Consider the following 27,474-nt stretch of genomic DNA (forward strand, 5'->3'; position numbering starts at 1 on the left):
TCCCTCGGGCTCCTCACAAGCAGGGTCAGCAGGAGCGCCCGGGGGCGGCCCGCCCCGCTCCCCCAGGCCGTGGCCGGGCGGCCGCCCCGCTTCCATGAGGGGCACGTGGCCTCGGCCGGAGCGGTTCCGCCCCGCGGCGCTTTTGGTTCCGCTTCGCCGGGCTCGGCTGCGGCCTGTGGCGGGCGCCCGGTAAGCGGGGTGGCCGGAGGGGTGGGGCAGCTGCGGGGCAGACGGGGGCGCGGGGGCAGTGCCTGGAGGGGGTCGCCGCGAATGGCGGGGTCGAGCCGGGCCTGCGGGAGCCGATGGCGCCCCGTGGTAGCGGGGCGCCGGTCCTTCTCGGAGCTCGCGTTAGTTACTCCGTCGTGTTGTGCTTCCCCTTGCAGACCTCGGGACTCTCCCCAGTGGTACTGGTGCATGGGGGGTGGTGCAGGGGTTATGGTGATACGTGCTCATGACTTTCCCAGCTTTCCTGGTTGGTTGTCCCAGTTCTGTGAAAAGGCTGCCACTCCTCCTCACTGCTTGTTTCTGCAAAACTAGTAAACATTAACCAAGAGTGTAGGCAGAGCTGCAGCTTCACCAAGAGACTGCAGAGATGGGGACCTGTGGTACAATATAATGAGGCCCTTCCTGTGTTAGAAAAGCCCAGATCCTTCAGGCATCTTTGTCCTTCCCTTCCCTTCTGCATGCTGCAAGAGGGTGGGGAACACTGAATTACCTTGAGCCTCCAAGCAAGTGTCTTGCAGAATTTCATTGTCTGGGGTACTGGGCTGCTGAAAGGTCCCTCTGTGGCCCTCCAGGGCTGAATGGGCAATGCTGCAGCCGTGTCCGCCTCTGCGAGTTAAATGAGATCCTGCTTCTTCCTTTGTCAGCAAGGAAAACAGCAGCTGCCCCTGGAATCAGCCCATGTCCTGCCATTGTGGCCCAGGTTTGAGGGCTGTGGAATGAGCCCTGTTCTCTGAAACTCTGTCTTGGTGGTTCTCCACTGCCATACAGTGATTTTCATCCCCCGTATGTTTTATAATAGAGCCCTGAGGGGTTATTCATGCAAAGCCTCCAGATCACCTGGGCAAATGTAGAAGCTGCTGTTTATCAAAGCTAAACATCCTACCTATATCCGAGTTGCTGAAACAAGACTGCCTAGAGGAAGGACTTGCACAGGTAGGAAACTACATTCAACTGATGTCTTTGTGATGAAAATACAGTTGCTTTTCCTCAGCTTGGTATTGTTCATGCTTTTGGGAGGATTACTAGGAGCTGATGTAGGAATTTTTGATTGTCAGAAGCCTGGCAAAATGAGTTCAACTGTATTTTTAACTTTTAAAAATAGACTATCTTTAGATTCTATTATTTATCTATTTTTAGATTCCATTTGCTCACTGTTTGATTTTAGTCAGGCTACTGTTAGTAACACTGTGCTTGATTGGGAATGCCAAGGCCTTGACGTTCAGGTGAGTTCCCTGTTGGATGTAGGTGAATAATGACCAGTCAAGAACTTGGCAGTTCTTCTGGGCTATGTTGTCATCTTGAAACCTTGAGGAGCTTTGAGTCAGCATCCTCCTCTCTTACCAAATACTAAGAGATAAAGAAGAATCTGGTATGCTATTCTGTAGGGTGCCATTCTCGGACACTTTTCCTGCAGCCAGGGTGTCTAGAAGGTTGAGTATTTAAAAGAGTGAGTTACTTGCAATAACTCAGCTTTTAAAGTAACTTCAGAGCTGTGCTTTAAGAAACTTGCTAAATGTTAGGATACTTGTGATCCACTATAAATGCTAATGGTGCTGCTCTTGGAGGTTGGTGCACAGAGACAATTTTCTTAATGCATTTTTGTGTTGGACACCTAGTGTGAATTCTTCTTTCAATCATGGGTGGAAAACTTTCACTGTTCTGGAAAACACCTGACCAAAAGGAGAGTGAAGGCAAACTGATTTTACCCAGACAACTGGATGCTGAAGATGAAATCACCAATTATGCTAGTATCAATGACTCTGCTACATCCTGTATGCCCTGTGTGGGCACTGCACATCAAAGCTATGTCAATTGTCCAACGTGTCAGGGAACGGGAAGGATCCCTGGGGGTAGGTGATTCTTCTGTGTGCTGTGCAGTGCTTTTTGAGCCTTCTGAGTTTGGTATGTCTCTTTGCCTAAAGACCTTGGTTGATCCAGTTGGTCTTTATTGTATCCAGTCTAGGAGTGTCCTGTCTTGGTACCTCCAGCTCACTTGTGACTTCTGTGGGCTGCCTGTATTGGGGGAGGGTGTGGTGGGAAGGCAGGTAGTGCTGTTTCTAGGTAATTACTCAAAGCCCACCCTGGAGCCCGTGGGGAGTTGTTGGTTCTGCCCAGAGATGGGAATGCTCAAACTGAAATCTTAGTTGCATCTCACTTGCCTTCTAATTGGACAGCATTGCCTGCAAAGTGAGTGCAGATGGACACTAGGCTGGTCTGCAATGTCCTGCAATGCAATTTGCTTTATTTACCTATGTGCTTAGTGTGGTCTCTGTGCCACCTCTTTCAGAGCAAGAGAAGCAGCTGGTGGCTCTGGTTCCATATGGTGACCAGAGGCTGAAGCCTAGACGAACGTAAGTCCTGTTAAATTTTCCCCTTTTCTCATCTTTTGAATCTTTCTTCTGTGTATGAAGGAAAGCCTCAGTACTTTGGGTGTTTTGCTCTTCGTGCTCTGACTTGCAGGAAGTTTGGCGTTTACTGTGTCTTTTTAGCAATAGCAGATGTTGGACGGTCTTCTGTGTGCAGTTGTTGGGGATCTCCAGCAATTTGTACTGTAATGCACCATGTCAGTTTGTGAGACTTTACCCTGCTTTTGCTGTGATTTGGTAGCTGGCAAATAGTTCTGCACAAACCCATCCTGGTTTTCTGGCACCCAAGCTTTTATTGTCTCCCCCTTTGAGCTGGAGCAGAACTGCAGGTGCTTGCAGCTGACAAACCAAGAGAATGATTGTGGCTCTGGTGCTGTTTTGCAGGAAACTCTATATATGTCTTGCTGTGACAATCTGCCTGCTGACAACATCTCTCAGTATGTTCTTCCTGTTTCCTCGCTCCATTACTGTGCTGCCTGCAGGGCTGAATGCCTCCTCCATTGGATTTAATGCCACCACCACCAGCATATACCTCAACATGACGGTAAGTGCTCAGCTCACAGTCAAAGAGTAAACCTGAAGGGCTCCCTGCTTATCTCCTGTGCCACTGCATGTGTAGGCTGACTAACTGATCACTGTCTGAAGTTGGTTGTACCAATCCCACCATCTCAGTCTGCTCTCTGGCTGCTTGAAATCAATGTCTGGAGTGTGTTACAGCATCAGAGGTGTGGCTGGCCTGGCTGCAGCGAGCAAGTCACACAAAGTGGCCAAAGGGGCTGTGTAGAAGAAGCACTGTGATTAATTCTGGGAATCCTTTTTCTTTTGCGTCCTTGAGCTGCTTGGTTGTCCTCCTTTGACTGTCCTGGGAGACACTGCAGCATACATGCCTTTGTGGCCAGGCTGGATGTAAGTCTGCAGATTTGAAAAGGGTGACGTGGTCCAGTGTTGCTGTACGGTCATAGCAGGAGTATATTTAAAGTAGCTTTGCAACAGTAACGTATGGCCCTGCTGCAAGGTGATTTGTGTTTTGGGTTTTTTTTCTGTTTCTCTCCCTAGAATGTGCTGAACATAACTAATAACAACTTCTACCTGGTCACTGTTGTGCAGCTAGACATAGAGGTTTTGCACCAGTCCCTGGTAGTAGGGAAGACCACCATGAAAACCCTGCTAAATATGAGCCCTTTGCAGAGCGGCCAGGTGAGCTCTGCTGTTTCTTGCATTTTCTCCTAATCTGGATGTCCTGGATAGGGAGGTGCTTATTGTATACTTGATCCACTCCTTTGTCATCTGTCTGCCAAATACTCAAAGCTCTTCCATGTGCAGCTTCCCACATCTCACATTGGGAAGGGATGTTGTAAGAATTTCCATGTTGCCGAGTTTGAAGCTAATGCATTCCTGGGCAAGGAACATCTGTCTACTCTTTAGGTAGTGGGCTGGGTTGTGTGCTTGCCTTAAAATGATGGCAAGCTTAAAAATAGGTTAGACAAAACCGTGGGAACAGTTTGAGTGCAGCTGATCCATTCTTGGTGTAAAGGTCAGGTGTGTGGCCTAGATGACCTTTTTAAGGCCTTTTTAGATCTAATTTCTAATTCTATTTTCTTACTTACTGTTAAAAACAATTGTTAGGCTTGAAATTCAGGTTCAGACACCTAACAAGAGTCCAGTTCTTCCTACTTCAGGTCTCTGAATTGTATACAAACATAACTGTAGTTCTTGTGTACTTCCTTCTTTCTCTTCTGTTCACATTTGCAGATCTATTATACAGTGGCCAGTAGGATATCGGACAACAACACCTAGTGAGTAATTCTTGAAGATTTCTTCCCTTGGTTAGTAAGTAACATTAATACTTAACAGGCTTTTTGTGACTAGATTTCTTGTGCTGGTCATGTCTGTAGAGCGAAGCTGAGTGTGTCGTTTTCAGTTTAATGTGTGGAGCTGATCTGGATACAAGTCTGGCACATCCATTTTAAACTCATTTCCTTTTCTATTTATTGGTATTCTCTGCTTAGTGTTGGCTCAACAATGTCATTTTCCATACATTCTGATGAGTAAGTGATGATATCAATTTGATGTCTATGTTGTCAGCTTTAAATGCTCCATTTGTGAGCAGCTAAAGGTACCTTGCACAAACTGCATTTCTCTGCAAATGACCAGCAAACTATGTGAAGTTCATAGCAACCAAAGCTTGTGTGCAGACAGGGTGGTGCATTGCATATTTGAAGCCCTTGCTTACTAGATCCATAGTTACAGAGTCACACCAGCAAAAACATGTTTTACTGGTGTAGATGCTGCTGTGCTTGAAGAACTTTGCCTACATAGCTGTTGTCAGAATATTGCAAAGACAGACCTTTTTGGAGAAGCAGAGAAGCAGTGGAATAACTGAGGACAGGAGACACATGGTGCAGGCAGCTCCTGTGAAATTAACTCTCTTTTCTCTTGTAGTAATGTTTGCACCTGGACAAAAGTCAAAGTTCACAATGTTCTGCTGCATATTCAGTAAGTGATGCCTGGTTCAGAGCTATAACTAACATCCACGTCACCTACATTGTTTCTCAACTCTCTTCAAGAAGGTCTGCAGTTACGTTCTTCAAGACCAGGACTGCCTGCAGTGTGAATGTGCTGTTACCCATATAGGTGTGCTGAGGTATGAGGAGGAGATAATTCTCCAAAGCCATCGCTGCCCTGAGAAGCCCCCTGGATTCAGGCTTACTGACAGCTCAAGCTGTCACTGTTGCTTAAGGCAAGCTGGTCTGGCAAACTTCTTTCTGGAATACTGATTGTAGCTGTTGGGCAGTAATCCTTTGGTCCAGAGCTAGAAGTACTGGCTGGTTCAGTTATGCCTGCCTGCTTCATGGTGTTGGGGGCAGACTCATTCAGCCTGGATGTTTTGTGGATGATTGCCTCCAGGTGTTCTGCTAATCTAAAGTCAGGGCTTTACCTGCTGTATCTGGAAATGGACTGTGAATATTAGGAAAAGCGTTTGATTGGAGACAGTATGTGAATCTCTTGGAGGCATGCCAGGCTGGAATTCTCCCAAGTCACTAAAGAAATGTCACTGGCGATCTCCCGAAACACAGGTGTTTAAATCTTGGTCTTCTGTTACAGTTTGAAGGGCTGTATTGTCATGTTTCTTGTTTTACGGGCCTTAATGCAGGTTTTAACTGTAATCAGTGCTGAGTAATGTGAAGTTTAAACAGGCAAAGTATGCAGAGAAGCCCCAAGCTACTCAAAGCACGGTAAAAAATGGTGCATTTTGGACAGCGTGGAGAATGGCTCTGGCTGTTTATGCAACTTTGTCCTTCTTAGCTGATGCTATGGGCTGAGGACCTTTGCTCTCTCTACCTGCAAGCTCTCCATTAGCCAAAAGCTGAAGATGATTCCAGTCGTCTTTACACTGTTCTGCACCACATCTCCTGCCGATATTACCCACTGATGGATTGCACAGTGTTAGGAGAAACTACTTGATGCAAACAGCTCTTGAGGTGGCACGGAAAAGTAGTGTTTGAAAGATACATGCTTTTGTCTAGTTAACTCCATAAACAGCCACCCACTGTGACTTGCACTAGCACTTTGGGAACAGCTAAATGGTGAAATGGCATAGGAGTGTTATGCTGGGGTAGGAAGTCTTAATGGCTTCTAGAATGGCCAAAGCATCTGTTGTGATGGTAGTGATCTTGCAAAGGCTTTCTTTAATGCAGTCTGAAAGATGCTTTCCCTTTCCAACATGTGAAATTGAGCTGAGGGCATCTTGACTGTTGTGTTCTGAGGCTATGTAATAGCAACAAAACGGGATGGCAGTGGGAGCGCACCATGGGACCTTGACATTATGAGAAGTCTCACCTGGGACAATCGCAAGTGCAGTTCTGGTCTGCTTTTGCCTTGCAGGGGTACCCTGACCTGCACATACCTGTGTCATTCAGAGCAGCTGGCTTTTGAAGACTACCAGTACGTGGACTGCCGGGGGAATGCCATGCTACCTCACCCATTGTACCACCGCCTGCTATGATAGGGCCAGGTTGGCAGAGCTTCTGGGTGCAGCATATTCCACCACAAAAACAAGTCCTAGGGAGACAAACTTCTGGAGCTTCTTCTCAATCTATTCCTTAAACAGGACGCTCGGTGTTTCCTGGATAAGACTTCCATTTCTCATGAAAAGATGGTAACATACTTGGCCTTATGAATGTAGACTCTGCTGCCCTCAGATTGCAGCTTTCTTATTTCAGTGCCTTATTGTGGCTGATGCTTCAGCAGACTGACCAGTGCATGGGGTGTCTCTGCGTGGCTGATCGGAGTGAGCCACACTCCGGTGTTTCACTGCTACTTTGGAGGCAGTGCCGTATTAGTCAGGCTAACTCTAGGTGTTTCCTCCTTGCATAATTTTGCAATTCTGTCCTGAATTTAAGTATTTCATAACTTGAAAAAGAAGGGCTGTGGTGAGACTTTTTGGCTGGATTGCATCTACATCACCAGAATCCAATGACACTTGCACAACCTGCACAACAAAGAGCGAGAAACAGGACTGATGTCTCTATCTTTTAAGAAAAACTACTGCATGTTGTGCCAAAACACCTTGTGAGAGTGACTCTTGGGTGACTGCTGTTTTAAGCTGTCCAGTATAGCAGGTGAGAATATGCATTTTTGTATATATGTATTTTTAAAACAAGCTCACCCACTACCTGTTCCTTAATGGCATCCATTTCAGCAAGAAGAAAATGCGTTTTGTATCATGAACCAAAACGATTGCTGCTTTCCAGCCAGTGGTGTTTGGTGACAGCACATGCTGTTTGTTGTATTTCCTTATATGTTTTGGTATTTAATGCTTTCAACTTGAACAAGCATGAGAGAGTTAATCTGTGACTGGAAAAACTTAGTTTGCACAAATATCAGGAAACAGCTGTTTTTGGGGTGTGGTGTTTTGAAATTTTTTTGTCTAAAACTGCAAACCTACCCAACAGACTTCATGGGAGGAATAGCCCTGGCAGCATTCTTTCATCCCAGAGCTGGCAGTTGTATCCCCCAAACAATGGAGGGGTTAAATGTCATTCCTTAGGTTCTTAGATGCTGCCTGATGCATTCTAGATGGTAAAATAGGATCCTGGGAGTTGCTGGACTGAAATTTTTACTTGGCAGTTCAGCGTTTTCCTGCATCTGTCCCACTGAAGGATAGAATGGAAGCATCAGAATAGTTGAAGACTATTTAAGTTGAAGAAAGTCTCCATTCCTGTCTTCAAAATATGCTTCCTAAACCAGCACCTGTTGCAGAGTGTTGCTCCTCACTATATCACCCATTGAGATCACACTGGAATGGTAACTAGTCAGCTTCCTCCCTGAAGCAGGGATGAAGAAGCTCCGTGTCCCACTCTGGAATCCTCCCTGCTCGTCACATCTCTGCGGTGCTTTTTGTATTTGCCATAGTGTTGATTCTGCTATGCGCCCCCCTCTCTTGCTGTTGGGTTTCCAGCTGCGCTTCTACGCTGCTGTTCCCCACTTGTACCATTGTCGTCTGATCACAAACGACGGGCCCTGCGCGGCCGCAGCGGGATGGCCGGTCCCTGCGAGGCGGGTCTCGCCCTGGCTGTAGCCACTGTGCAGCTCCAGCGGCGCAGCAGCTTGTTCATCAGCAGGTGGTGGGAGACTTCTGGGGAGCAGGGCTTAGGAAAGACGCAGCGCTGACTCCCGGGCGGGTGCCCGAGGCTGACTGGGACAGCTGGGCGGCTGCAAGCGGCCCGGGGGGGAAACACAGTAGCTCGCTCCACGACGTGCTGGAAAGCCTCTATAGCTGCAGCCCGCTCCCCTTGCCCGCATCCTGCCGTCCCCGGCGCCCTGACGGTTTTCTTGCGGTGAGCTTTTGGTGAGGGTGGCGCGGGGGGAGCCGAGCGGGCAGGCCCCGGCGGCCACCGCGCCGCCGCCTTCCTCGTCCGCCGCAAGTCACAGCGCTGGTGTCGTAGAGTCGCCCCAGGCACGAGCCGCTCTAGTACCCTCCGCCCTCTCTATGGTCGGTGCCAGCGCGACCCGTGCACCTTAACCTACCATTTCCGCCGCGGCCCGGATGCGGAAGTGATGTCGGGGGTGGAGGTGGGGGGCGGTATGATGGCGGACCTGACGGCCTTGGAGGAGCTCGCGAAGCTCGAATACTTGTCGCTAGTCTCCAAGGTCTGCACCGAGTTGGACAACCACCTGGGCATCAACGACAAGGACCTGGGTGAGTGAGGCGGGCCCCAGCCCGGGAGGTGGGCGAACGCCTGCGGGCCGCGCGGCCTTGGGGGACCTCGGTGGCGAGCGCGGCCCGGGGCGCGCCTGGGCCTGACGGCAGCTACGGGAAAGGCTGTTGTAGCCGTCTCTGTCGGCCTGGAGGCATTTTGCGAAGGGGCTTTTCGAATTCAAAAAAAGCGCATGATTTTTCTTCAAAAAACTTCTTATGAGCGTGAGAAAGTGCTTCGATCTGGGCTGCTACGAAAGGACTGGGAAAGGAAGCCGCTGCTATTGCAAGCAGCGTTGCAGCTTTTCCGTAGGTAGATAGACCTAGCTGGTCACTGCGTTGCCGGGAGAACAGCTTTCATCCAAATGAGAAGTGCTTATACTGCCTTTTAATTGTTTGTTCTAATTTACTTAATGCTTTTTTTTTGTAGCCGAGTTTGTGATAAGTCTTGCTGAGAAAAATACTACGTTTGACACGTTTAAAGCAGTTCTTCTAAAGAATGGTGCTGAGTTCACTGTAAGTGAGATTTGAATGTTATTTACGTGTTCTTCGTGTCCTGGTGTATTTTATAGAGCTTTTTATTTTAAAGGGAGATGTGTAAGGAGTGATTATTGGTTTTCTCCAATTGGAAAACTATGCACTAATTAGCTTTTGAGTACTCCTGTCTCATCAAGCCAAGCCTCCCCCTCCCTCCTTTTTTTTTTTTTTTAAACTTTTGTAGTTTTTGTAAAGCGTCCTTCTGAGGACTTGAACTGCTCTTTGTCTCATTGAGCATATAAAATATGGAAGAAACAGAAGAAACAGCTTTTTACGAAGGCAAATGTTGTCATAAGCCTTTTTATGATACTTAGATACTGGGTTCATGAGTTCCCCAGAAATAACTGTAGTTGGATTAAATAGGTGATTAAAAATGACAAGTAGAAAAGTCACTTAAATGGAATTATCATAACAATTTTCAGATTCGATTTATTGTATCTTTTTAGGATGTACTTGAAGTCCCGTGTTACTTTCTAGAAATGAACCTGCATCTTCAGAATTGAGCTTTTTTTTGTCCTGCTAATAAATCCTTACTTGTGCCTTCTAATAATGAAAAACAGCGTTGCAGTAATTTCTTAGATTAAAGTATTTTATTAAATTTTTCAGGATTCCCTTATTAGTAATTTGCTACGCCTCATACAGACAATGCGGCCTCCACCAAAGCCATCTACAAGCAAAGGTATGCATAATCTTGTCCCTCTTATCAGTTCAATGTACAAAGGAAAACAAAACTCTTAGTCTTTCGTAGTTTTTGGACACGTTTGGTGAGATTGATGTAGTTACTGTTCTAGTCTTGTAAGACAAGATTTTGTATCTTGTTGCAGTGGAAGTCTCGCTGTTGTTGGTGGTGGATTAGCAAAGCTGTTCAGGCTCTAAAAACGTACTGAGTATGCTATTTAGAGTATTTATGTATTTCACAGATTTACTAATAAACAGTTATTGTGATTATTAATAATAATTTTATTATTAATAGGATAATATTTTTATTTGTAGGAAGGTAACATTGTAATCTTCGAATTGAATCTCTGTAAAATCTGTATAAACCTTTGCATTCAGATGAAAATTAAACTTTTATATTCAATTACAGAAAAATCAAGAGCAACTCCTTCTAGCTCTTCTAAGTTTTGGGGGTTTTTGTTTGTGGTTTTTTGTTTGTTTTAAATCTCAAAATCAGAGACAGTTGTCAAACCCAAATCAGAGAAGGAAAAGTTGAAGGAATTGTTTCCAGCCCTTTGCAGGCCAGACAATCCCAACATCAGGGTAAGATCATAATTTCACATTTCTTTTGTGAGTATGTGAAAACAATTTTTTTTCCTGTTTCTCTTAGTTTCAAGTTTTTTTCACGTTAATGTGAGTGTCTCCTGCTAATGCATGGATAAAAGTGGACTATGAGAAATGAAGTGCAAAAGAGGCAGAAGGCTGGTATTATTGCATGTAGTTATCAGGAACAGCTGTTACAGCAATTGCCGTGTTGATACTGTTTTGCAGAATACCTGGAAGATGAGAGTCTTTGACATAAAATCTGTAACCTGGCGTTTCTTACATAACGTCCAAAGTAATGATGGATTACAAACTAGATAAAAATTTTGGACATTCAGATGCTACAAGGGACTTGCATTTTATATTTCTGTAATAATTTGAGGTGTTGAGATGAAGCTGTCTTTTGTATAAAAACAGAATTGTCTCAATATTGTGGCAAAATAGGGGGGTAGCTTTATTACTTCCCCCCCCCCCATCAATGTATTCTGTCTGATCTTTTTTTATCTTACATTTGTTCTAAATACATATGCACGTGATTATCTTTTCTGTAGATTAATTCTCTGTGACAGACTTTTTATCAGCCGCCTTACAGAACAGTTCTCTGTTCTTGCAGAATATGCTGGATGAAGATGATGTGAAAGTGGCAGCTGATGCACTTAAAGAACTTGAAGCTCTAATGCCTAGTGCAGACAGGCAAGGCAAGCAAAGGAACAGTGACCACCGGTAGGTTTCTAGTATATCTTTGGGGAATGGGTGTTGGCAGTTGGTATTGTCTGCTCACTCTGTTCTTGTGTGGAATTTCACTGCAAATACGTAATGTTTGTTTGTTAGGGCAAAGAAAAAGAGGAAGAGCCGAAGTCGTAGCAGGGACAGGAAACGAAAGCACAGATCTCGCTCTAGGTCTCGTTCTAGGACTTGGGATAGGAACAGGGGAAAATCCAGATACCGGTCAAGGAGCAGAAGTCAGAGTCCCAGTAGGGACCGTAAGGATCGAGAGAAGTACATCGAGAAGAGCAATGAGAGATGGAGAGACAAGCACATAGACCGTCCACCACCTGAAGAGCCTTCCATTGGAGACATTTACAATGGCAAAGTCACAAGTATAATGCAGTTTGGATGCTTTGTGCAGCTGGAAGGACTAAGGTACCTTCTGATGTTCACAATGAATCTGGTACTATTCCATCTGAGTTCTCCTTTGTGCTAGTATCTTAAAGAGGTTATGAGGCCACAACAAGGTGTGCTGGGTTTTGATGCCAAAATGAAGGTCTGTTCCAGAAAAATAAATTTGATAGCAGAGGATGTTCTCCTTATAAAAAACAGTTTATGAACGTACATAAACAATCAGTTGACAACAAAATATTTTAATCCAGACTCTGAATGATCTGAAGAACTGTCGGAGTAATAATGTACATCTGATGCCCCTGCCTGTGTTTGTTTCGCCTACAGGAAGCGTTGGGAGGGCTTGGTCCACATCTCAGAGCTTCGAAGAGAAGGACGGGTTGCCAATGTGGCTGATGTTGTGAGCAAAGGACAAAGAGTAAAAGTCAAAGTGTTATCCTTTACTGGATCCAAAACCAGCCTGAGCATGAAGGTATAGAAGATGTTCTATAGTGCTTACAATAGAGTTTGTGGTGCCAAAATTTTTAAAGATCATGCATCTTTTTGCTATTTTTTGGTCTTTTTGATGAAAAAGAATACATAACTTCCAGGTGGGAGTTAAAAAAATTGAGTTACTCTTCTGTGTTTAAGTGGCCTATTACTTTTTACTCATTTTCTCTAGGTTCTCTTTTTTTGATGTAATGTCCTAACAGCTTTTTGATTTGACATGTTAGCTAAGTGATAAGGCAGACCTCAAGCTGTTGCTATGTTTGTCTTCCTATTTCAGTATGAGAGAAGCATCTCATTTTAAATGAGATTATTGCTATTGCTAAGGCAGAGTAGAGTGTTCCAGGCCTTGGGGTGTACTTACCTCACAATACCAGCGAAAAAAAAAAAGGCATGCAAAATAGCATTTTCTGTGCATGCGCTGTTGTTGGCAGTAGTCTCTGAGAAATGTATTCTGTTTTTTCTCTTGTGTTAGAGGAAGCACCAGTGTTAATAGGTAAGGAGAAGTGCAATATAGGTAGAGCTGATTGATTAATCAATCTAATGTAGGATGTTGATCAAGACACTGGGGAAGACTTGAACCCAAATCGGAGGAGAAACCTGGTTGGAGAAACCAATGAAGAAACCTCTATGAGAAACCCGGACAGACCCAGTCACCTGTCCCTGGTGAATGCCCCGGAGGTGGAGGATGATAGCCTTGAACGGAAACGCCTCACCCGTATTTCAGACCCAGAGAAATGGGAAATAAAACAGGTGTGGTTTTGTATTCAGGGAAATAGGGTGTCAGTAAAATTGCTAGGGATTTTCATGAACTAAAATACAGCTTCTTGATTGTTTGTTTCTGTAACTTATTCCTTACCTCTAAGTTGCTGCCTTCTTGCAATTTGGGACTTCTAGCTTAGTTCTAACTATGAAGTTAGGTCTGCTTTAAGCAGGAGATTGGACCAGGTAACCTCCAGAGATCACTCTGACCTGGGGGATCACGATCTTTTTCCAGCGACACTTGGGTGGTATTTGATTATGAGTGCAGTCCTCCCATGCATAAGCCAGCTGTCTCACACTGATAGTATTTAGAATAACAAAAGGACTATTTGCTCAGGGACTGGATGACTTTGGGAGAAGTGTGCCAGAATGTAGGACCATTCCTTTGTTCTGAAATCACAACATGCCTGTTTTACAAGTCTGGGAATAGCATTAGAACTGTGACCTCTAGGCATGAGTTGTGATCGTTCATGAGGACAAATTCATGTTGTATTCATTCTGTTCCCAGATGATTGCAGCTAATGTGCTTTCCAAGGAAGAGTTTCCTGACTTTGATGAGGAGACTGGGATTCTTCCTAAAGTTGATGATGAAGAAGGTAGCGTTTCCAAGTAGTCTTATTGTTGTTGTAAATTCCTTGTGTTTCTGGTCGTGTTTTGATTCCAAAAGAGATGATGATATAAGTGGATGTGAAGCATCTCACAATTTGCTGTCATCTTAAACATTTGGAACTAGGGTTGCTCTAGCCTTATTATTAGTGATATTTGGATGTGCCCTGTCTGTGCGTTCTTTTTATTTGTGGTGTTTTCACTTTTAAAACCATCTGATTGCATCATAATCAAGAATACACAGGAAACACTGTTTAAAGAGGTACTTTTATGTACCGGAAAGATGTTTAAGTTTTCTGTAAAAATTGTCACTTGTGGATTTTAGATGAGGACCTTGAGATTGAGTTAGTTGAAGAAGAGCCACCGTTCCTTCGAGGTCATACTAAACAGAGCATGGATATGAGTCCTATCAAAATAGTAAAGGTAAGAGATTTATAGGACTAAGACCAATATACTTGATTTAATTAAATAAATATTTGGGAATTTAACAACCAGTTTTCCACCTGGACATTACTGAGAGCCCTGAAAAACATTACCACTGAACTGAAGATACTTTCTTTACTTATAAAGCTGGTTTCTTACTTAACTGGTGACAGTGAAATGGAATAATAGAACCGAAACGCTCATTAGCCTGCAGCAGCAACTATACATACTCTGTTCTGCTTTTTCTTACCTTTTGAAAGTAGAAAGTGGTAGAGAAATACTTTTTTTTCATTGGTTGTGCCCATAATCGTTCTGACTGGACAGAGTAGGGATGCTCCATATTAGTCACGATCATGGAAGTTCATGAGGCTGGTCTAACGGAAATATCCTGGAACTCAAATAGATAAAAAGTTAACATCTTTTAGAGGATCTAAAGGACAGTGGCAACAGAGAGGTAATTGAAGTTGAAGGGAGCGCTTGAAATCTTAACTTTTTTCTTGCTTTCCAGAATCCAGATGGTTCCTTGTCCCAGGCTGCAATGATGCAGAGTGCTTTAGCTAAAGAAAGACGAGAACTTAAACAAGCCCAGAGAGAAGCAGAGATGGATTCTATCCCCATGGGACTGAACACACACTGGGTGGATCCTCTCCCTGATGGTGTGTCTGAACACATCTAAGTGTGAACTGTGTCTTTTTTGTGATAGTTGAGCAACCCAGGAGAAATGTCTTGATATTGTGTTTGTCTGCCTCACTTAAAAAGCAAGGCAAAGAAGAATGCTTTTCCACTGAAGTGGAAATATGAAAGTCAAGGGAAATGTACAGGTACATCCTGCTATCCGTCACAGATGCCCTAAAGGTGCGATGGATAGTGAAGCCATTTTTTACATGGCAATTAATGTAACAGTGGGGGTGTACATGTAGGAACTTAAAAAATACTTAAACACACAAGTATAGAAGGCATGGATGATGGAACAATAGGAGCAGTATCATCAGGGTCTGTGCTGTGTGAACTTAAACGTAATGGTGAAATTGTTTCTTTTCTAGTGGATGGAAGACAAATAGCTGCAAACATGCGAGGTATTGGGATGATGCCCAATGATATCCCAGAGTGGAAGAAACATGCATTTGGTGGCAACAAAGCTTCTTATGGTAAGAAGACCCAGCTTTCCATCATTGAGCAGAGAGAGAGTCTCCCAATCTTCAGACTGAAGGAGCAGCTGATACAAGTAAGACTCTTGAAATGGCATTCTTGTTTGAGCAAGCAATAATTCAAAATAAACATTCTTGGTTTAGCTTGCTGACAGGTGAATAGCCAGTTAATAATTTTAAGTGCAGAACTGTAGTTCAGAATAATTACTTTAAAGAATTATGTATGTATCTTTATATTTTAATAAAGCTCCAGATATTTATTGACTTAAGTTAAAATTGAAACTAGGATCGTGTTGGCAAGGGATGAGTCAGCTAAACGGTTAAGCAGTTTGCTGACTTGATCAGTAAGAACACTTGCATGATTTTTGGTCTGGGTCAGCTGGAGCAAGAGCAGTAGGTACTTGGTCTAGTCCAAGATACACTGTGTTGATTTGTTTGGGTTTTGTTTTTACATTTTAACAAGTGTATCTATTATGATCTTTTCTAGGCTGTGCATGACAACCAGATTCTGATTGTTATTGGAGAGACAGGATCTGGGAAAACAACACAGATTACCCAGTACCTGGCTGAGGCAGGGTATACATCAAGAGGAAAGATTGGATGCACTCAGCCGCGCAGAGTGGCTGCAATGTCTGTTGCGAAGAGGGTGTCAGAGGAATTTGGTTGCTGCTTGGGACAAGAGGTGAATTTCCATGCTGAAGAACATGGCAAAATAAACATGAGGAAAAGTAGGAAAAATCAGTACTGGAGCTAGGTTGCGTGTCTATACGTCTGTTCCCTTGTAGGCTGTAAAATGAGCTTGCAGAATAATCAAACTGGGAATTAATGGTGCTGATAACTTAATTCTGTAGCTTCAGTTTCTGTGCAACTCTTCTTTCTAGGTTGGCTACACCATTCGATTTGAAGACTGCACTAGCCCTGAAACTGTTATCAAATACATGACAGATGGTATGTTACTGAGGGAGTGCTTGATAGATCCTGATCTGACTCAGTATGCCATTATCATGCTGGATGAAGCCCATGAGAGGACCATACATACAGATGTGCTCTTTGGACTCCTGAAGAAGGTAATGTAGCATTTGATTTTTATTACTTCAGTGTCCTCTGTATGCTACATATGGGTAGGAGCGCACAGGAAAAGGCAAAGTCGCACAAGTCAAGTTCATTCACATGCTCTAAGAGTCTCTTCTGAAGCAAAGCAAATGCTCCTAAGGGTTTGTAGTCCAAATTTTCAAAAGGTGAGCCGCTGTGTGAAGACAAAGCAAGCAAAATTTAGCAGAAACAATGAGAATTGGCAGTCCAGCGTGCTCATAATGATGGATGAGCAGAGGAGCGTTCTTGCTTTGCTCTTCCTTCTCTGACAAAGGCTTTCTGTGATAGCTGCTGCTAAGAAAGGTTTGAAATGTGACCTTAGTCATCAATTGTTTGACATTCTGGATACTGGAACGAGCTGCCTCTCTACTCAGACATCAAAACGCTTGATATTACTGGTCATATTTCTCTGACTTAAGTGTAGTGCCATATGTTAATAGTCCCAAAGGCAATAAATCACTTGAACTTTCTTCCTGCTATAGACAGTGCAGAAACGGCAGGATATGAAGTTGATAGTGACATCAGCAACGCTGGATGCTGTGAAATTCTCTCAGTATTTCTACGAAGCGCCAATCTTCACAATTCCTGGCAGAACATACCCAGTAGAAATTCTGTACACAAAAGAGCCAGAGACAGATTATTTGGATGCCAGTCTGATTACAGTAATGCAGATCCACTTAACAGAGCCACCAGGTGAGTGGAGAATGGTCTAGGGTGATTGGTGATTGCTCCTATGAGCAAGGTCTTTCTGTAAGTCATAGATCATGTATTAGTAACATGAGCAAAATGCTTTCGGCACTATCCTGTATTGTTTGCAAATATAGTAAATAAAATGCTGAAAAAGTTGGGTGAAAGACGGAAGAATGTTGCTTCTGGCTAAGAGTTGTTGCCCAGGGGCTAGCAAAAGTTGGGGATCCTCTGCTTTAAATGGAAAAAGTAAGGGATGGAAATGTGGTAATGCAGGAGTTGTACTGAACAGAATTAATTCTGTGGGTGTTTTAATTTACCTCCTGTCTAGGTGACATTTTGGTGTTTCTAACTGGTCAGGAAGAGATTGACACTGCCTGTGAAATCCTCTATGAGAGGATGAAATCTCTAGGACCTGATGTTCCAGAGCTAATTATCCTACCAGTATATTCGGCTTTACCCAGTGAAATGCAAACCAGGATCTTTGACCCAGCCCCACCAGGAAGCAGAAAGGTAATTTCAGCCAAGTGTGGCTTCATCTTCCACTGATACATTTTAATATAGGGGTTTATTACAATGCTAGTCATATGTCTTTTTTTTGTCTTTTTTTTTTTTTTTCTTGTAGCAGTTCTGGTTCTGTTAAGTTACAACTTCAGACAGATGTAGTTTTGGAGAAAAGGTGGCTTCTATGTAGCTTAGAGCATGTTTTTGGTTGCGTACATGCCTATACATATTATTTAAGCCTTTGAAAATGTATATAAAAACATGTAGCAAACCTCTGTGTGGGATGTTCTTGGTGTGTTTTTGAATGCTGCCTTAACTTTAGTGAAATCTAAATGCGATTCCTGTTGGATGGATGTAAATTTCCTACCAAACAGCTAATGAATATCTAAAGATAGATTGTCTAGAAGATTTGTCTCTAAATATGGACTGTGTTTGAGTGATAGGCAAAAATTCTCCCTGAAGTCAGTGCAGTCTGCTTACAAACTTAAAATGATCTTTCACTTGCTTTTAATTATGGATTGTATCATGCTGTTTTCCTGTATTGCCCAAATCTAAAAACTTAAAACCTATCCATCTCTGACTGTAGATAATAGTTCTTTCTGTTCCTCTGTGGACACATTTCTCCTTTTGATGTTAAATGATAGCAGATGCATTTTTAACAAACTGCTTGTATCATGTAGAATGGATTAAGTTGAGCAGCATGGTTGACTTGGCAACCAGAAACAGAACTCATACTGAATCAAACTATTGTTTGCAGGTTGTCATTGCCACTAACATTGCTGAGACATCTTTGACTATTGATGGAATATATTACGTAGTTGATCCTGGCTTTGTGAAGCAGAAAGTTTATAACTCCAAGACTGGAATTGACCAGCTAGTTGTTACACCGATTTCACAGGTAGGCATTCTGTGTTTGACTTTTTTTTTCCTTCCCCCTGCTGGTAATGTGTATATTGATGATGTGGCATCCAAGGACATGGAAGCAAAGTGAGGCAGTGATAAAACCACATTTTTAATAACTCCCTGAGACTCCTTGAGGCTCTGCCTAAGGAATACATACTTTCCTGGGTTGTATTGGAAATCTCTTTCTATTAATACAAGTGAAATTATGAAAAATAAATCATTTTATTGTACTTGTTTTCACCTGTGCCTGTTTGCACCTATTCACTGAGATGCCTTGTTACCTTTAGGCTCAAGCAAAGCAGCGAGCAGGAAGGGCTGGGAGAACAGGACCAGGAAAATGCTATAGGTTATATACAGAGCGTGCTTATCGAGATGAAATGCTAACCACCAATGTGCCCGAAATCCAGAGGACAAATTTGGCCAGTACAGTACTTTCCCTGAAGGTGGGTATTTCACAACTTGTAGCAAGCCAACATGATCATAAGTGCTTCAATAAATGAGTCTCTGCATTTATGAGCCTCATGAAGTACTTCTATAATTTTAGATCCTTCTAGTGAACAGAGGTATTTTGGAAGGGAGACTGCATCGAATGCAATTCTTAGACACTGAGCTTGCTCCTGCGTTTTTCTATTGAGGGTTATAACGTTGAATATCCACCTAAATTACAAGTCTCAGCTGCACAGAACAGTTAGTTGCAGAAGGTTTGAGAAACAGGAATCTTATAGACAGTACACATTTCCTATGTAAGGTACATTTACGTTATTAATAGATAATAACTGTTTTAGCGTGGTTTTTGATCTCCAAACATACGCATCTTCTAAGCGTGTACCATCCCTCTGGGAGTCTGCAAACTGGATCTAACCAAGTACATAGCAGCTGAGGAAGTTGCTGCCTTTCCCCCTTTCTGGGAACAAGGGGAAGGGTGGAGACATATTTAGTGTCCATTGGAGCTGTCAAGCCACACTGGTTTACAAGGCAGGAAGTCCTCAAAACCAGCATTTAGCCTGTGTGTCTCCTCGATTGAATCATCTTGCTTGAGAGATGTATGGAACAGTACCAAAGAAACAGACTGGAAAACTGAATGGTTGGGTGAAAGTCGCGGGCCAAGGCAGGTTATTTCAAGTGTAGAAATATAGCCTTGTATTCATGACTGCGGTTATAGTCAGGATAAGGAAATGAGGGTAGGGTTGCTTAAAGTTCTGTGGTGCCTTATTGTTTGATGGTTATATATCTCTGGCTGGAGTTTGGTGTCTTCCGAGTGTTTTAACGTGGATTTTCTCCATTCCTTCTGTTCAGGCTATGGGCATCAATGATTTGCTCTCCTTTGACTTTATGGATGCTCCCCCAATGGAAACTCTCATAACTGCCATGGAGCAGCTGTACACCCTGGGAGCTCTGGATGATGAGGGACTGCTCACTCGACTTGGGCGCAGGGTAGGCAAAATAGAATACTACTTAGCGCTGGCTGGGTTGCAAATATTTAGGGGGTGACATGAGAGTAGTTGTATAAGGACTTGCCTAGCACTGTTGGTTTCCTTTTCCTATTATTCTCTTGTGTTTCATTGGTGGCTTTTCACTTACCATAGTTGCGTATCTTCTCCTTTTTAAGGAGCAGCTATTATTTCTCCTTATTCATAAGGTTACTTTTATTAATGTCTAAAAAGTTCCTGTAAGTATTGGGATATTCTTGTAATAGTGAATAAAGTAATTTGTTTCATGTTGAGTGAAGTTATTCTGGGTAAAGCATGCTGCTTTGGAAAGGAAGCATGGAACAAAGGGCACTGAGAGAACTCAGGATTTTTCCAAGATGTTGCAGGGTACCCTGAAACAGGTTTCTTGCAGATGGCAGAATTCCCCTTGGAGCCCATGTTGTGCAAGATGTTGATCATGTCTGTACACCTGGGATGCAGTGAGGAAATGTTGACAATAGTCTCCATGCTGTCTGTACAGAACGTGTTCTACAGGCCAAAGGTAAGGAATGCAGCCAAAGAAGCGGTAGTGTTATCGTTTGGGTGTTTTTTGTGTGCCTGCCTCAGGTGTTACAGAGTGTGAGCATATTTGCCAAAATAAACCTGTAGCTTGCTTAGACTGTGCTCATACGTTACATTTCTGATGTACCTTTTGGTTAAACACTGTGTAGCTGTGGATGTTGGTAGTTTCTTTGCAGATGGGAAGGTGGAAACTAGAAGTCTCACATTCTCTTTTGCATTTCCCAGTAAACACATACAACCCTAAACCAAGTCATTCCCAGCTCTGGAGTTCAGAATGGCTTTGTCATTTTCAGATACACAGAACATATTTCTTCATGGCAATCCTATCCTGTGCTGATTTCTTTTAAGTTGGCAAGCAGCAGACTACGCTGTGGTAGGATTCCTCAACAGCAGACTCCTCTTGAATCCATTATTTCTTCATTATGATGGCCTGCTGCAGCTTAGTCTGTTAACATCAATTTTATTCTATTTAGCCACAGTGTTTGATTTGTGTTTTATCTGCAGATTGGAGAAGTGGGGAGAGGTTGGTAGGTCAGCAGGGTCAAAGCTACTGCTTCAGCACCTTTGTTGATAAGTAATTGAGGCTGCTTCTAGAGCAATAAAAAACTAGCTAGTTCAATGCATGCATATACTTCCTACAGTATAAATGAGCCATTTACTTTGAAGTGTCCTTTCAAAAACAGGGACTGAAATTGAATAAAAAATGTCAGTTTAAAAAAAAAAAAAGTTATTAATCTTTTCTGACATCTCCTTGTCACCCGTGGGAGAGTCTTTAGGAGAGTCTACATGAGGTCTCTCTTTAGCAAGAACAGTTCTAGACTTTCCTTTCATACAGGCATAGTTTTGGCTTAGTGAGAGCAGTCCCAGTGACCTTTAGATTCTTATCACTTGGTCCTTAGTCACTCACCACTCAAAATTTTATGTTGTCTTCTCAGTCGTCTGTTTCTTGGTAGACTTTAAGTCTTTAAGACTTTAAGTCTTGGCATGAGTGACAAGGAGCCCGTGTCCTTCTTCATGTTGCACAAGGATTGTCTCTACGGTGTAGATACCTGATTGATACGTATTTTATGTGTTAGGATAAACAAGCACTTGCTGATCAAAAGAAAGCCAAGTTCCATCAGACAGAAGGTGACCACCTCACTCTGCTGGCTGTGTACAATTCCTGGAAGAACAATAAGTTTTCAAATCCCTGGTGCTATGAAAATTTTATCCAGGCCCGATCCTTACGCAGGGCACAGGACATCCGCAAGCAGATGTTGGGCATTATGGACAGGTGAGCATGTCGAGAAGGACAAGTAGTGACTTTGTTTTCTTAGTGTTCCTACACTGTAGTAGCTAAAAAAATTTTGCTAATGTGATGTTGGTAGCTGCACTCGAATCTGGAGAACTGTAATTTTTCTCTCTCTAACTCTTGTCTGGCAGGCACAAGCTGGATGTAGTATCCTGTGGGAAGGCAACAGTTCGAGTCCAGAAGGCCATCTGTAGTGGCTTCTTCCGAAATGCAGCAAAGAAGGATCCCCAGGAAGGTTATCGGACACTCATTGATCAACAAGTAGTATATATCCACCCATCCAGTGCTCTCTTCAACAGGCAGCCAGAATGGTAAGGAAGGCAATATCATGTAATTTTCTATTTCAGGTCAGACTTCGTAAGTGAAAACCTTGTGGTGTGCACTATTTGTGGAGTACAGATCAAAGTATAGGCTGCTGATTCCTCAGCAATGAGCAGAGAAAAGTTTCAAGTCTGCTTTTGGCTCTTTCTACTGCTAAAATTAGTGCCTGTGCAGAGATGAGACTTACTTTTTGAGCCAAGGCCAGGCCTGAAGCCTGCATTTCTGTGTTTCTGTATCGTGCAAGTGAGTTTAAAACATGGCGTGTTGGGGGGGGGGGGGGGGCAGGGAGAGGGAGGAGGCGGGGAGAGATGGAATTGTTTTAAATGGAATGAAGTAGTTCTATGCTGAAGAGTAGTTGTGAGGTAGGAGAGGAAAAAGAAGAAAGCTCTTCTGGATGGTTCTTTTGAGTCTGCGCTGGAGCTTATAAGGAGCCTTATGCTGAAGGAGGGTGAAATGGAGATGAAGAGGCAAGCTTAGATACTCCAGCCTTTGCCTTGTCTCTTTGTGTTTAGAAAAACTAATTTCTAAAGTTGCTGTCCCTTTTTACAGGGTGGTGTATCATGAACTGGTGCTGACCACCAAGGAATATATGCGTGAAGTGACGACTATTGATCCTCGCTGGCTGGTGGAATTTGCACCAGCTTTCTTCAAGGTTTCTGATCCAACCAAGCTGAGCAAACAGAAGAAGCAGCAGCGGCTGGAACCTCTGTACAATCGTTATGAGGAGCCCAATGCTTGGAGGATATCACGTGCATTCAGACGGCGATGAGCCTAGAGTTCCCTCATGGACTCTTACTGGTTTTATATTTGTGAGACTGTGATTTTTGCACTGTTGTGAGTGTCCTGAAAGAAAGGGCATTCAGTTGAAGCTTACCTACAAAATGAACAGAAAATAAGTATTTCCAGATCAAAAGCACAAGGGGGCGGTGTGTGCTCATGTCAGCTACCCCTCAGATTCCACAGCTGCATGACAAATGTCCTGGGTCTCCTCAGTGTGTTGCATCATTTCAGAAATGGTTCTTGAAGCACTTCTTTAGTCATTCCCCTTTTAAGAGACAAAGCTTAAGACTCGGAAATCTGGGTACTGAGCTGAACAACAACAAAAAGGTAATGATTAAAAAATAGTTGTTCACCAACCTGTGTTCTGAATGATCAGACAAACAGAGGCTGCAATAGTTTGTTTCTTTACCCTGCTAAAAGGGATTTATTTCTACTTACGCTCTTGGACAGTGGCTATTTTTTGGGAACTGCTTGTTCTCCATTTTTCCTATTTTATGCATTTTCCTGCTCAGTGTAACTATTTGTCTTTTATGCAGGCCATCTGTGGTGAGATATTTAGTATCTGTGGCTTTGGGATAAGGCAGGAAAGATCCCTTGAAGCCCAGCTAGAATGTCAGTTACACTTGGACAATGGCACAGGTCAGACTGCAAGTCTTATCCTTCATCACCATCTCCTGTGTGCTGAAGGCTAGTATATCAAACGGTAATTAACCACATCCACTCTGTAGCACGGCTCTGTCTGTGAACATAAGTGGTTACAGATGTTTAGACTTTCTATACAATGTGTCATGTGTTTTATTTCCACTTACAATGTTTGGTGACATCACAACTGTTGTTTTTTTTAATTGAATGTGCTCTTACAGCTAAAATGTCTGTAAAACATTGTGTAACAGTTCCTTGTTTAAAAAGAAATTGACTATCCAGTGTGTGCTATGTCATGCTGAAACTATCTGTAAATTATTTTTTTCTGTTGCAAACAGATGAAACTTATTTGACTCCATAGCTGCAGATCGCAAATTTCCCTCCCCCCGCCCCCACCAAAGCTGGGACATTTGCTAAAATTATTGTTGAAATGAGTAGAACGAAGTTGGTGGTTGTTTTATACTCAATGAATTTGGAGAATGTTTCACACTGAAAAGTAGCTATATTGGAAATCTGCATCTATGTACAAAGGTGGGCAGGGATGTTGTATATACTGCTTTATTATGTTGTATAAATGCCCTGAGCTTTCCCATGGTGTTATATCTTCATAAAGTTAAATAGAATTAGGAAGTTCGTAAGTTTGGAGGCTTTTCTCATTATGGCATTAGGCAGAGAAGGTTGTCCTATTGAATATTCTTCCAAGCATATTTTCCTTCCATGAATTCTGCAGCTGCATCTCTTACTGTTTTCTATGAAAATTGGCGCTTGACTTTCAGAAGTCAGATGAAGGATTTAAAAGAGAAAATGTATACAGTGGAAGTCCCAGTATACCAGGACAGTATACAGTATACTTTGAGGTATTTCTGTTCCAGATTCATTTTGTATTTGCTTCTCCAATGCAGCCTCTTTCTGACTTATAGTAGGGGAAAATGCATCAACAGAAAGGATTTTTTTTTTTTTTTAAGTGAACAATTGTCATCTGTTTTGTTTGTTATTTCTTTCCTTGGTGTAACTTTTTCAGTAATATCCTTTAATTCATTTACAGAAACTTTCCCATGTCGACCTCAGCTGCTTGCTTTGGGAATACCGCACATCCACAACTAGGTTGTGAAACAAGAATGCTGGCTTACAAATTGAACCACTTACACATTTTTTTTAAAGCAAGTTTTAGCAACCTGTTACTGCTCTGAGGTTTCTGAGCGTCACATCCTATCATCTTCTACTGTTTATGTGACTTTTAGTTGGTTTATCTTGTGTAAAAACCTGAAAATAAGCTGCCTGATCCTAGGATAAACCCACAGACTTAATGCTTTGTTCTGGCAGTACTTGCATAACTGAACATACATTTAGGCCCCTTGCTGGGGAAAGTGTTCCTTGAGCTCTCCTGTATGAGGTGCTTGTGTAAGCACTTGACAACCTGCTTCTGTCTAAACGAACTGCATTATTTTAAATGGTATAAATTGTAGATCTTCTGGTTCATTTTGACTGTACTGAGCTAATGCACTAGAACTGGTAACACCGCTTTCTCACCTAAAGGCAAAAATTCTGCCAGCAGAGGCCATGTGTCTAGTCTGGAATTTGGAGGTGTTATGTTTAGTATAACTGCTAAAAATTTCCTGAGTAATACAAGCACGTATGTGTGTGTACTCTTTGCATGTGTCCCTTTGTCAGCAGCAAATAGCCTCCTTGCCTTTGGTAGGTCTTGTGCTGCAGACTGTGCTAGTGTGGGGTGGAAGTTTCTATAAACATGCCAGGAGGAGATGAGCTTGTCCTATCTCCAGTCTCACGTGCCAGGAGGAGATAGATGTGCCTGCCCTATCTCCAATTTCATTACTGCCAGCAACAGCAGCAAATACCCTCCCTCAGGCTTGGGTGGCTCCCTGCTTCCAGTAATACTTGGTTAAGGTGTTGAGAAGAGGCTTCAGCTGTAATTAAGGGGGAAAGCTTTAGGCTGCCAAAGCACTGGGGTTATTCTTATACCTGCTGGCAGAGAGCAAACTAACAATAGTTAGCTACAAGTGAACAGAGGGGGAAAAACAGGGATACAGACAGGATGAGAATAACTAAGCAAGAATAAATTGAAGGATCATAATGACTGTCATTTCCAGAAGAGGTTAGCAAAATGGCACCAGCCTTTGGGGGCACGGAGAGGGTGTAGATGAAGGCTCAAACTATGGTTGCTTTTTTTTTCCCCTCCTCCTGGAAGACCAAGGAGCAATGTGAAATGCTGAATGGTTCCTCTGAGGAATTCCAAGCCATCTGTGAACCTCTCTACTCCTCGACAACTTTGTGGCTTGTGGAACATTTAATGCAAGTAGCATGGACTAAGCATTGCCGGTTCCTGTCCCTCCTCTAGTTCCCCAGAGGTTGATGTGTTCCTCCCCTAGCTGGGGACCTCAGTCTGCTTGTGGAGGTGTGAATCTTTCTGAATGGATGGAGCAAACAATCCCTTGTCTCAAACCCCAGCAGCATGTGCCATAGGCCAATTTCCACGCTGATTGTCACAAGCAAAGGTTTCACAGCAAAAGAACAACTCACACGTTCATGTGTACAGGCACACACACTCACATGCATCCAAAAACAACCTTTTGCCCTTGATGCAAGAAAGATAAATACGATTTTTACAGCCAGCCCCACACATGCTCCATCTGTTATAGTAACTACCTTAACCTCATTAATAGGCTTGTTACCAGAGCCAGTGTGACAGCAATGTGCTACTTACACAATGGGGGTTTTGTTTTTCAGTAATTCAGTTTTCATGAGATTTCTGTGACAATTGCAGAAGGCTGTGATACTGACCCATTAGCAGTTTCATGGAATTTTTCATTTATGAATGTATTGTTCTTTCAAGCCAGCTGGGAATACAGTGAGTATCTGATTTGAGCAAATGTGTTTTGTATGTATATGTTCTGCAACCTACATAAATCCTCTGGCTGGTCTGTCCATACACTGGAGGTGGAGAAGCAGAGCTGCACTGATCTGGATATGCTGTTTTATTTGGATCAAAAATGATCTTGCAGTTCTTGTAGCTGGTAGGCCTGTGGATCTGTCCAAACACAGCTCTGCTCTGCAAGCTACACTGAAAGTAGTGCTTTTTTGTTGAGTATAGAAAAGTCTCCTATTTGAGTTCAATATTCGTTCACTTTTACTAGAAAAAAGGCAAGGAGGTGGAAATGAACTGGATCAGTCAGTGGCAGATCCTGGCTATTTTGGAGTGTGAATATTAGTTCCTACCATTTAGGTCTGCCACAGTGACAGTGTCTGAAAAGCCTGTTGATGGAAATCCAGTGTTAGATTTTGTTCAAGTTTAGGAAACATAAAATCCATCAGAGGTGTGGGGAGAAGCATTATAAATTCTTATGTCTCTCTTGCCTTTGGTTAATTCTCCACCATGTCTGTTTAGGACTTAAACATGCATGTTGTAGAAGCTTCTGCTCTGCCCTATCCCCCTACACATAAGCCTGGCTCCCTGAAAAGCTGAGGTGGACTCATGGCCCTGAGGTGGATTTGTTTTTTTACTTAAGTAATTTGAATGCTGTGTTTCTCTCCTCCACCCTCTGGGCTGCACTCATGTTCAAGCTCTTCTCTACAGCCATGAAGCTCTCGGCCTCGCGCTGAAGCAGGATCAGTGGGAATGCCCTGGCCACTTTTGCATCCAGGATTGAGGGTGTTCAGAAAAACACCAACTGTCACCAACCACAGGACTGCAGGTAGCCTGCCCTCTGAGAAAGCTGTGTGCTGAGGACACATGCTGTGTGGCAAAGGAGCTCTTGTGCAGCAGAGGTAAGGAGCACTCATTTGCACAGCTGAGTTGAGCAGAGCCTGTGAAGGGATGAGGACCTGCTGGGTGACACAGGTGTTGATCATGCCCTGAGGGCACACAGGTGGCTGCTGCCAGTGTAGAAAGCTGAGCTCCCAGCCCCTGCCCTCCGTTTGAGAGGGGGAGCGGCTGAAGGCCTCTGGGAGCGGTTGGGCCTCTGGGGTCTTTTCTGTGTTTAATTAGCCTTAGGATTTGGGGGCAGTCAGGGTAGAATATGCCCTGCCTCAGGGTGTCTTGAGAAGCGTTGGGTTAGCGCTCCATGCCAGAGCAGCGTTGCCGGGCTGTCTCCTGCTGCAGTGCGCAGAGCCTGTT

The 27,474-nt window shown here is 43.3% G+C and overlaps 2 protein-coding genes across 7 annotated transcripts; both read left to right on the forward strand.

Moving 5' to 3' along the window:
• The first annotated feature begins 85 nt into the window (after positions 1–85).
• Positions 86–7,490, forward strand: TMEM106A (transmembrane protein 106A). 3 transcript variants are annotated; one of them, XM_075171773.1, is made up of 9 exons: positions 86–189; positions 1,025–1,158; positions 1,842–2,075; positions 2,513–2,576; positions 2,976–3,135; positions 3,648–3,788; positions 4,344–4,387; positions 5,034–5,087; positions 6,477–7,490. In XM_075171773.1, exons 3-9 carry the CDS (start codon positions 1,862–1,864, stop codon positions 6,595–6,597), a joined length of 798 nt encoding a protein of 265 aa, XP_075027874.1. In that variant the 5' UTR covers positions 86–189; positions 1,025–1,158; positions 1,842–1,861; the 3' UTR covers positions 6,598–7,490. The 3 variants fall into 3 exon arrangements, 2 of the variants coding, with proteins under 2 accessions (XP_075027874.1, XP_075027873.1); XM_075171772.1 differs by lacking the exon at positions 86–189 and having other exon boundaries at positions 446–1,158; XR_012676939.1 differs by lacking the exon at positions 86–189 and having other exon boundaries at positions 446–2,075; positions 5,034–5,235.
• A 1,153-nt stretch (positions 7,491–8,643) lies between these two features.
• DHX8 (DEAH-box helicase 8) lies at positions 8,644–26,952 on the forward strand. Of its 4 annotated transcripts, none has more exons than XR_012676937.1 (24): positions 8,645–8,793; positions 9,221–9,306; positions 9,934–10,006; positions 10,502–10,587; positions 11,201–11,310; positions 11,419–11,730; positions 12,034–12,178; positions 12,742–12,945; positions 13,463–13,550; positions 13,886–13,983; positions 14,492–14,639; positions 15,027–15,208; positions 15,619–15,813; positions 16,013–16,198; positions 16,706–16,916; positions 17,242–17,423; positions 18,172–18,312; positions 18,605–18,760; positions 19,614–19,751; positions 20,160–20,288; positions 21,385–21,581; positions 21,731–21,910; positions 22,470–23,027; positions 26,935–26,952. XR_012676937.1 is itself a non-coding variant. In XM_075171769.1 (23 exons), the coding sequence occupies exons 1-23, from the start codon at positions 8,652–8,654 to the stop codon at positions 22,687–22,689; spliced, it is 3,528 nt and encodes a 1,175-aa protein (XP_075027870.1). In that variant the 5' UTR covers positions 8,644–8,651; the 3' UTR covers positions 22,690–23,980. The 4 variants fall into 4 exon arrangements, 2 of the variants coding, with proteins under 2 accessions (XP_075027870.1, XP_075027869.1); XR_012676938.1 differs by lacking the exon at positions 26,935–26,952 and adding an exon at positions 24,388–24,988; XM_075171769.1 differs by lacking the exon at positions 26,935–26,952 and having other exon boundaries at positions 8,644–8,793; positions 11,500–11,730; positions 22,470–23,980.
• The last annotated feature ends 522 nt before the right edge of the window (positions 26,953–27,474 follow it).

The sequence above is a fragment of the Calonectris borealis genome, chromosome 22, assembly GCF_964195595.1.
Source record: "Calonectris borealis chromosome 22, bCalBor7.hap1.2, whole genome shotgun sequence".
Classification (NCBI taxonomy): Eukaryota; Metazoa; Chordata; class Aves; order Procellariiformes; family Procellariidae; genus Calonectris; species Calonectris borealis.

Coding starts and splice junctions, on each gene's coding strand:
- TMEM106A (XM_075171773.1), top strand. CDS start 1,862: ATGGGTGGAAAACTTTCACTGTTCTGGAAAACACCTGACCAAAAGGAG. Junction 2,577..2,975: donor AGGCTGAAGCCTAGACGAAC/GTAAGTCCTGTT, acceptor GCTGTTTTGCAG/GAAACTCTATATATGTCTTG. Junction 4,388..5,033: donor ATATCGGACAACAACACCTA/GTGAGTAATTCT, acceptor TTTCTCTTGTAG/TAATGTTTGCACCTGGACAA.
- DHX8 (XM_075171768.1), top strand. CDS start 8,652: ATGTCGGGGGTGGAGGTGGGGGGCGGTATGATGGCGGACCTGACGGCC. Junction 11,731..12,033: donor GTGCAGCTGGAAGGACTAAG/GTACCTTCTGAT, acceptor TTTCGCCTACAG/GAAGCGTTGGGAGGGCTTGG. Junction 16,917..17,241: donor CCACTTAACAGAGCCACCAG/GTGAGTGGAGAA, acceptor CCTCCTGTCTAG/GTGACATTTTGGTGTTTCTA.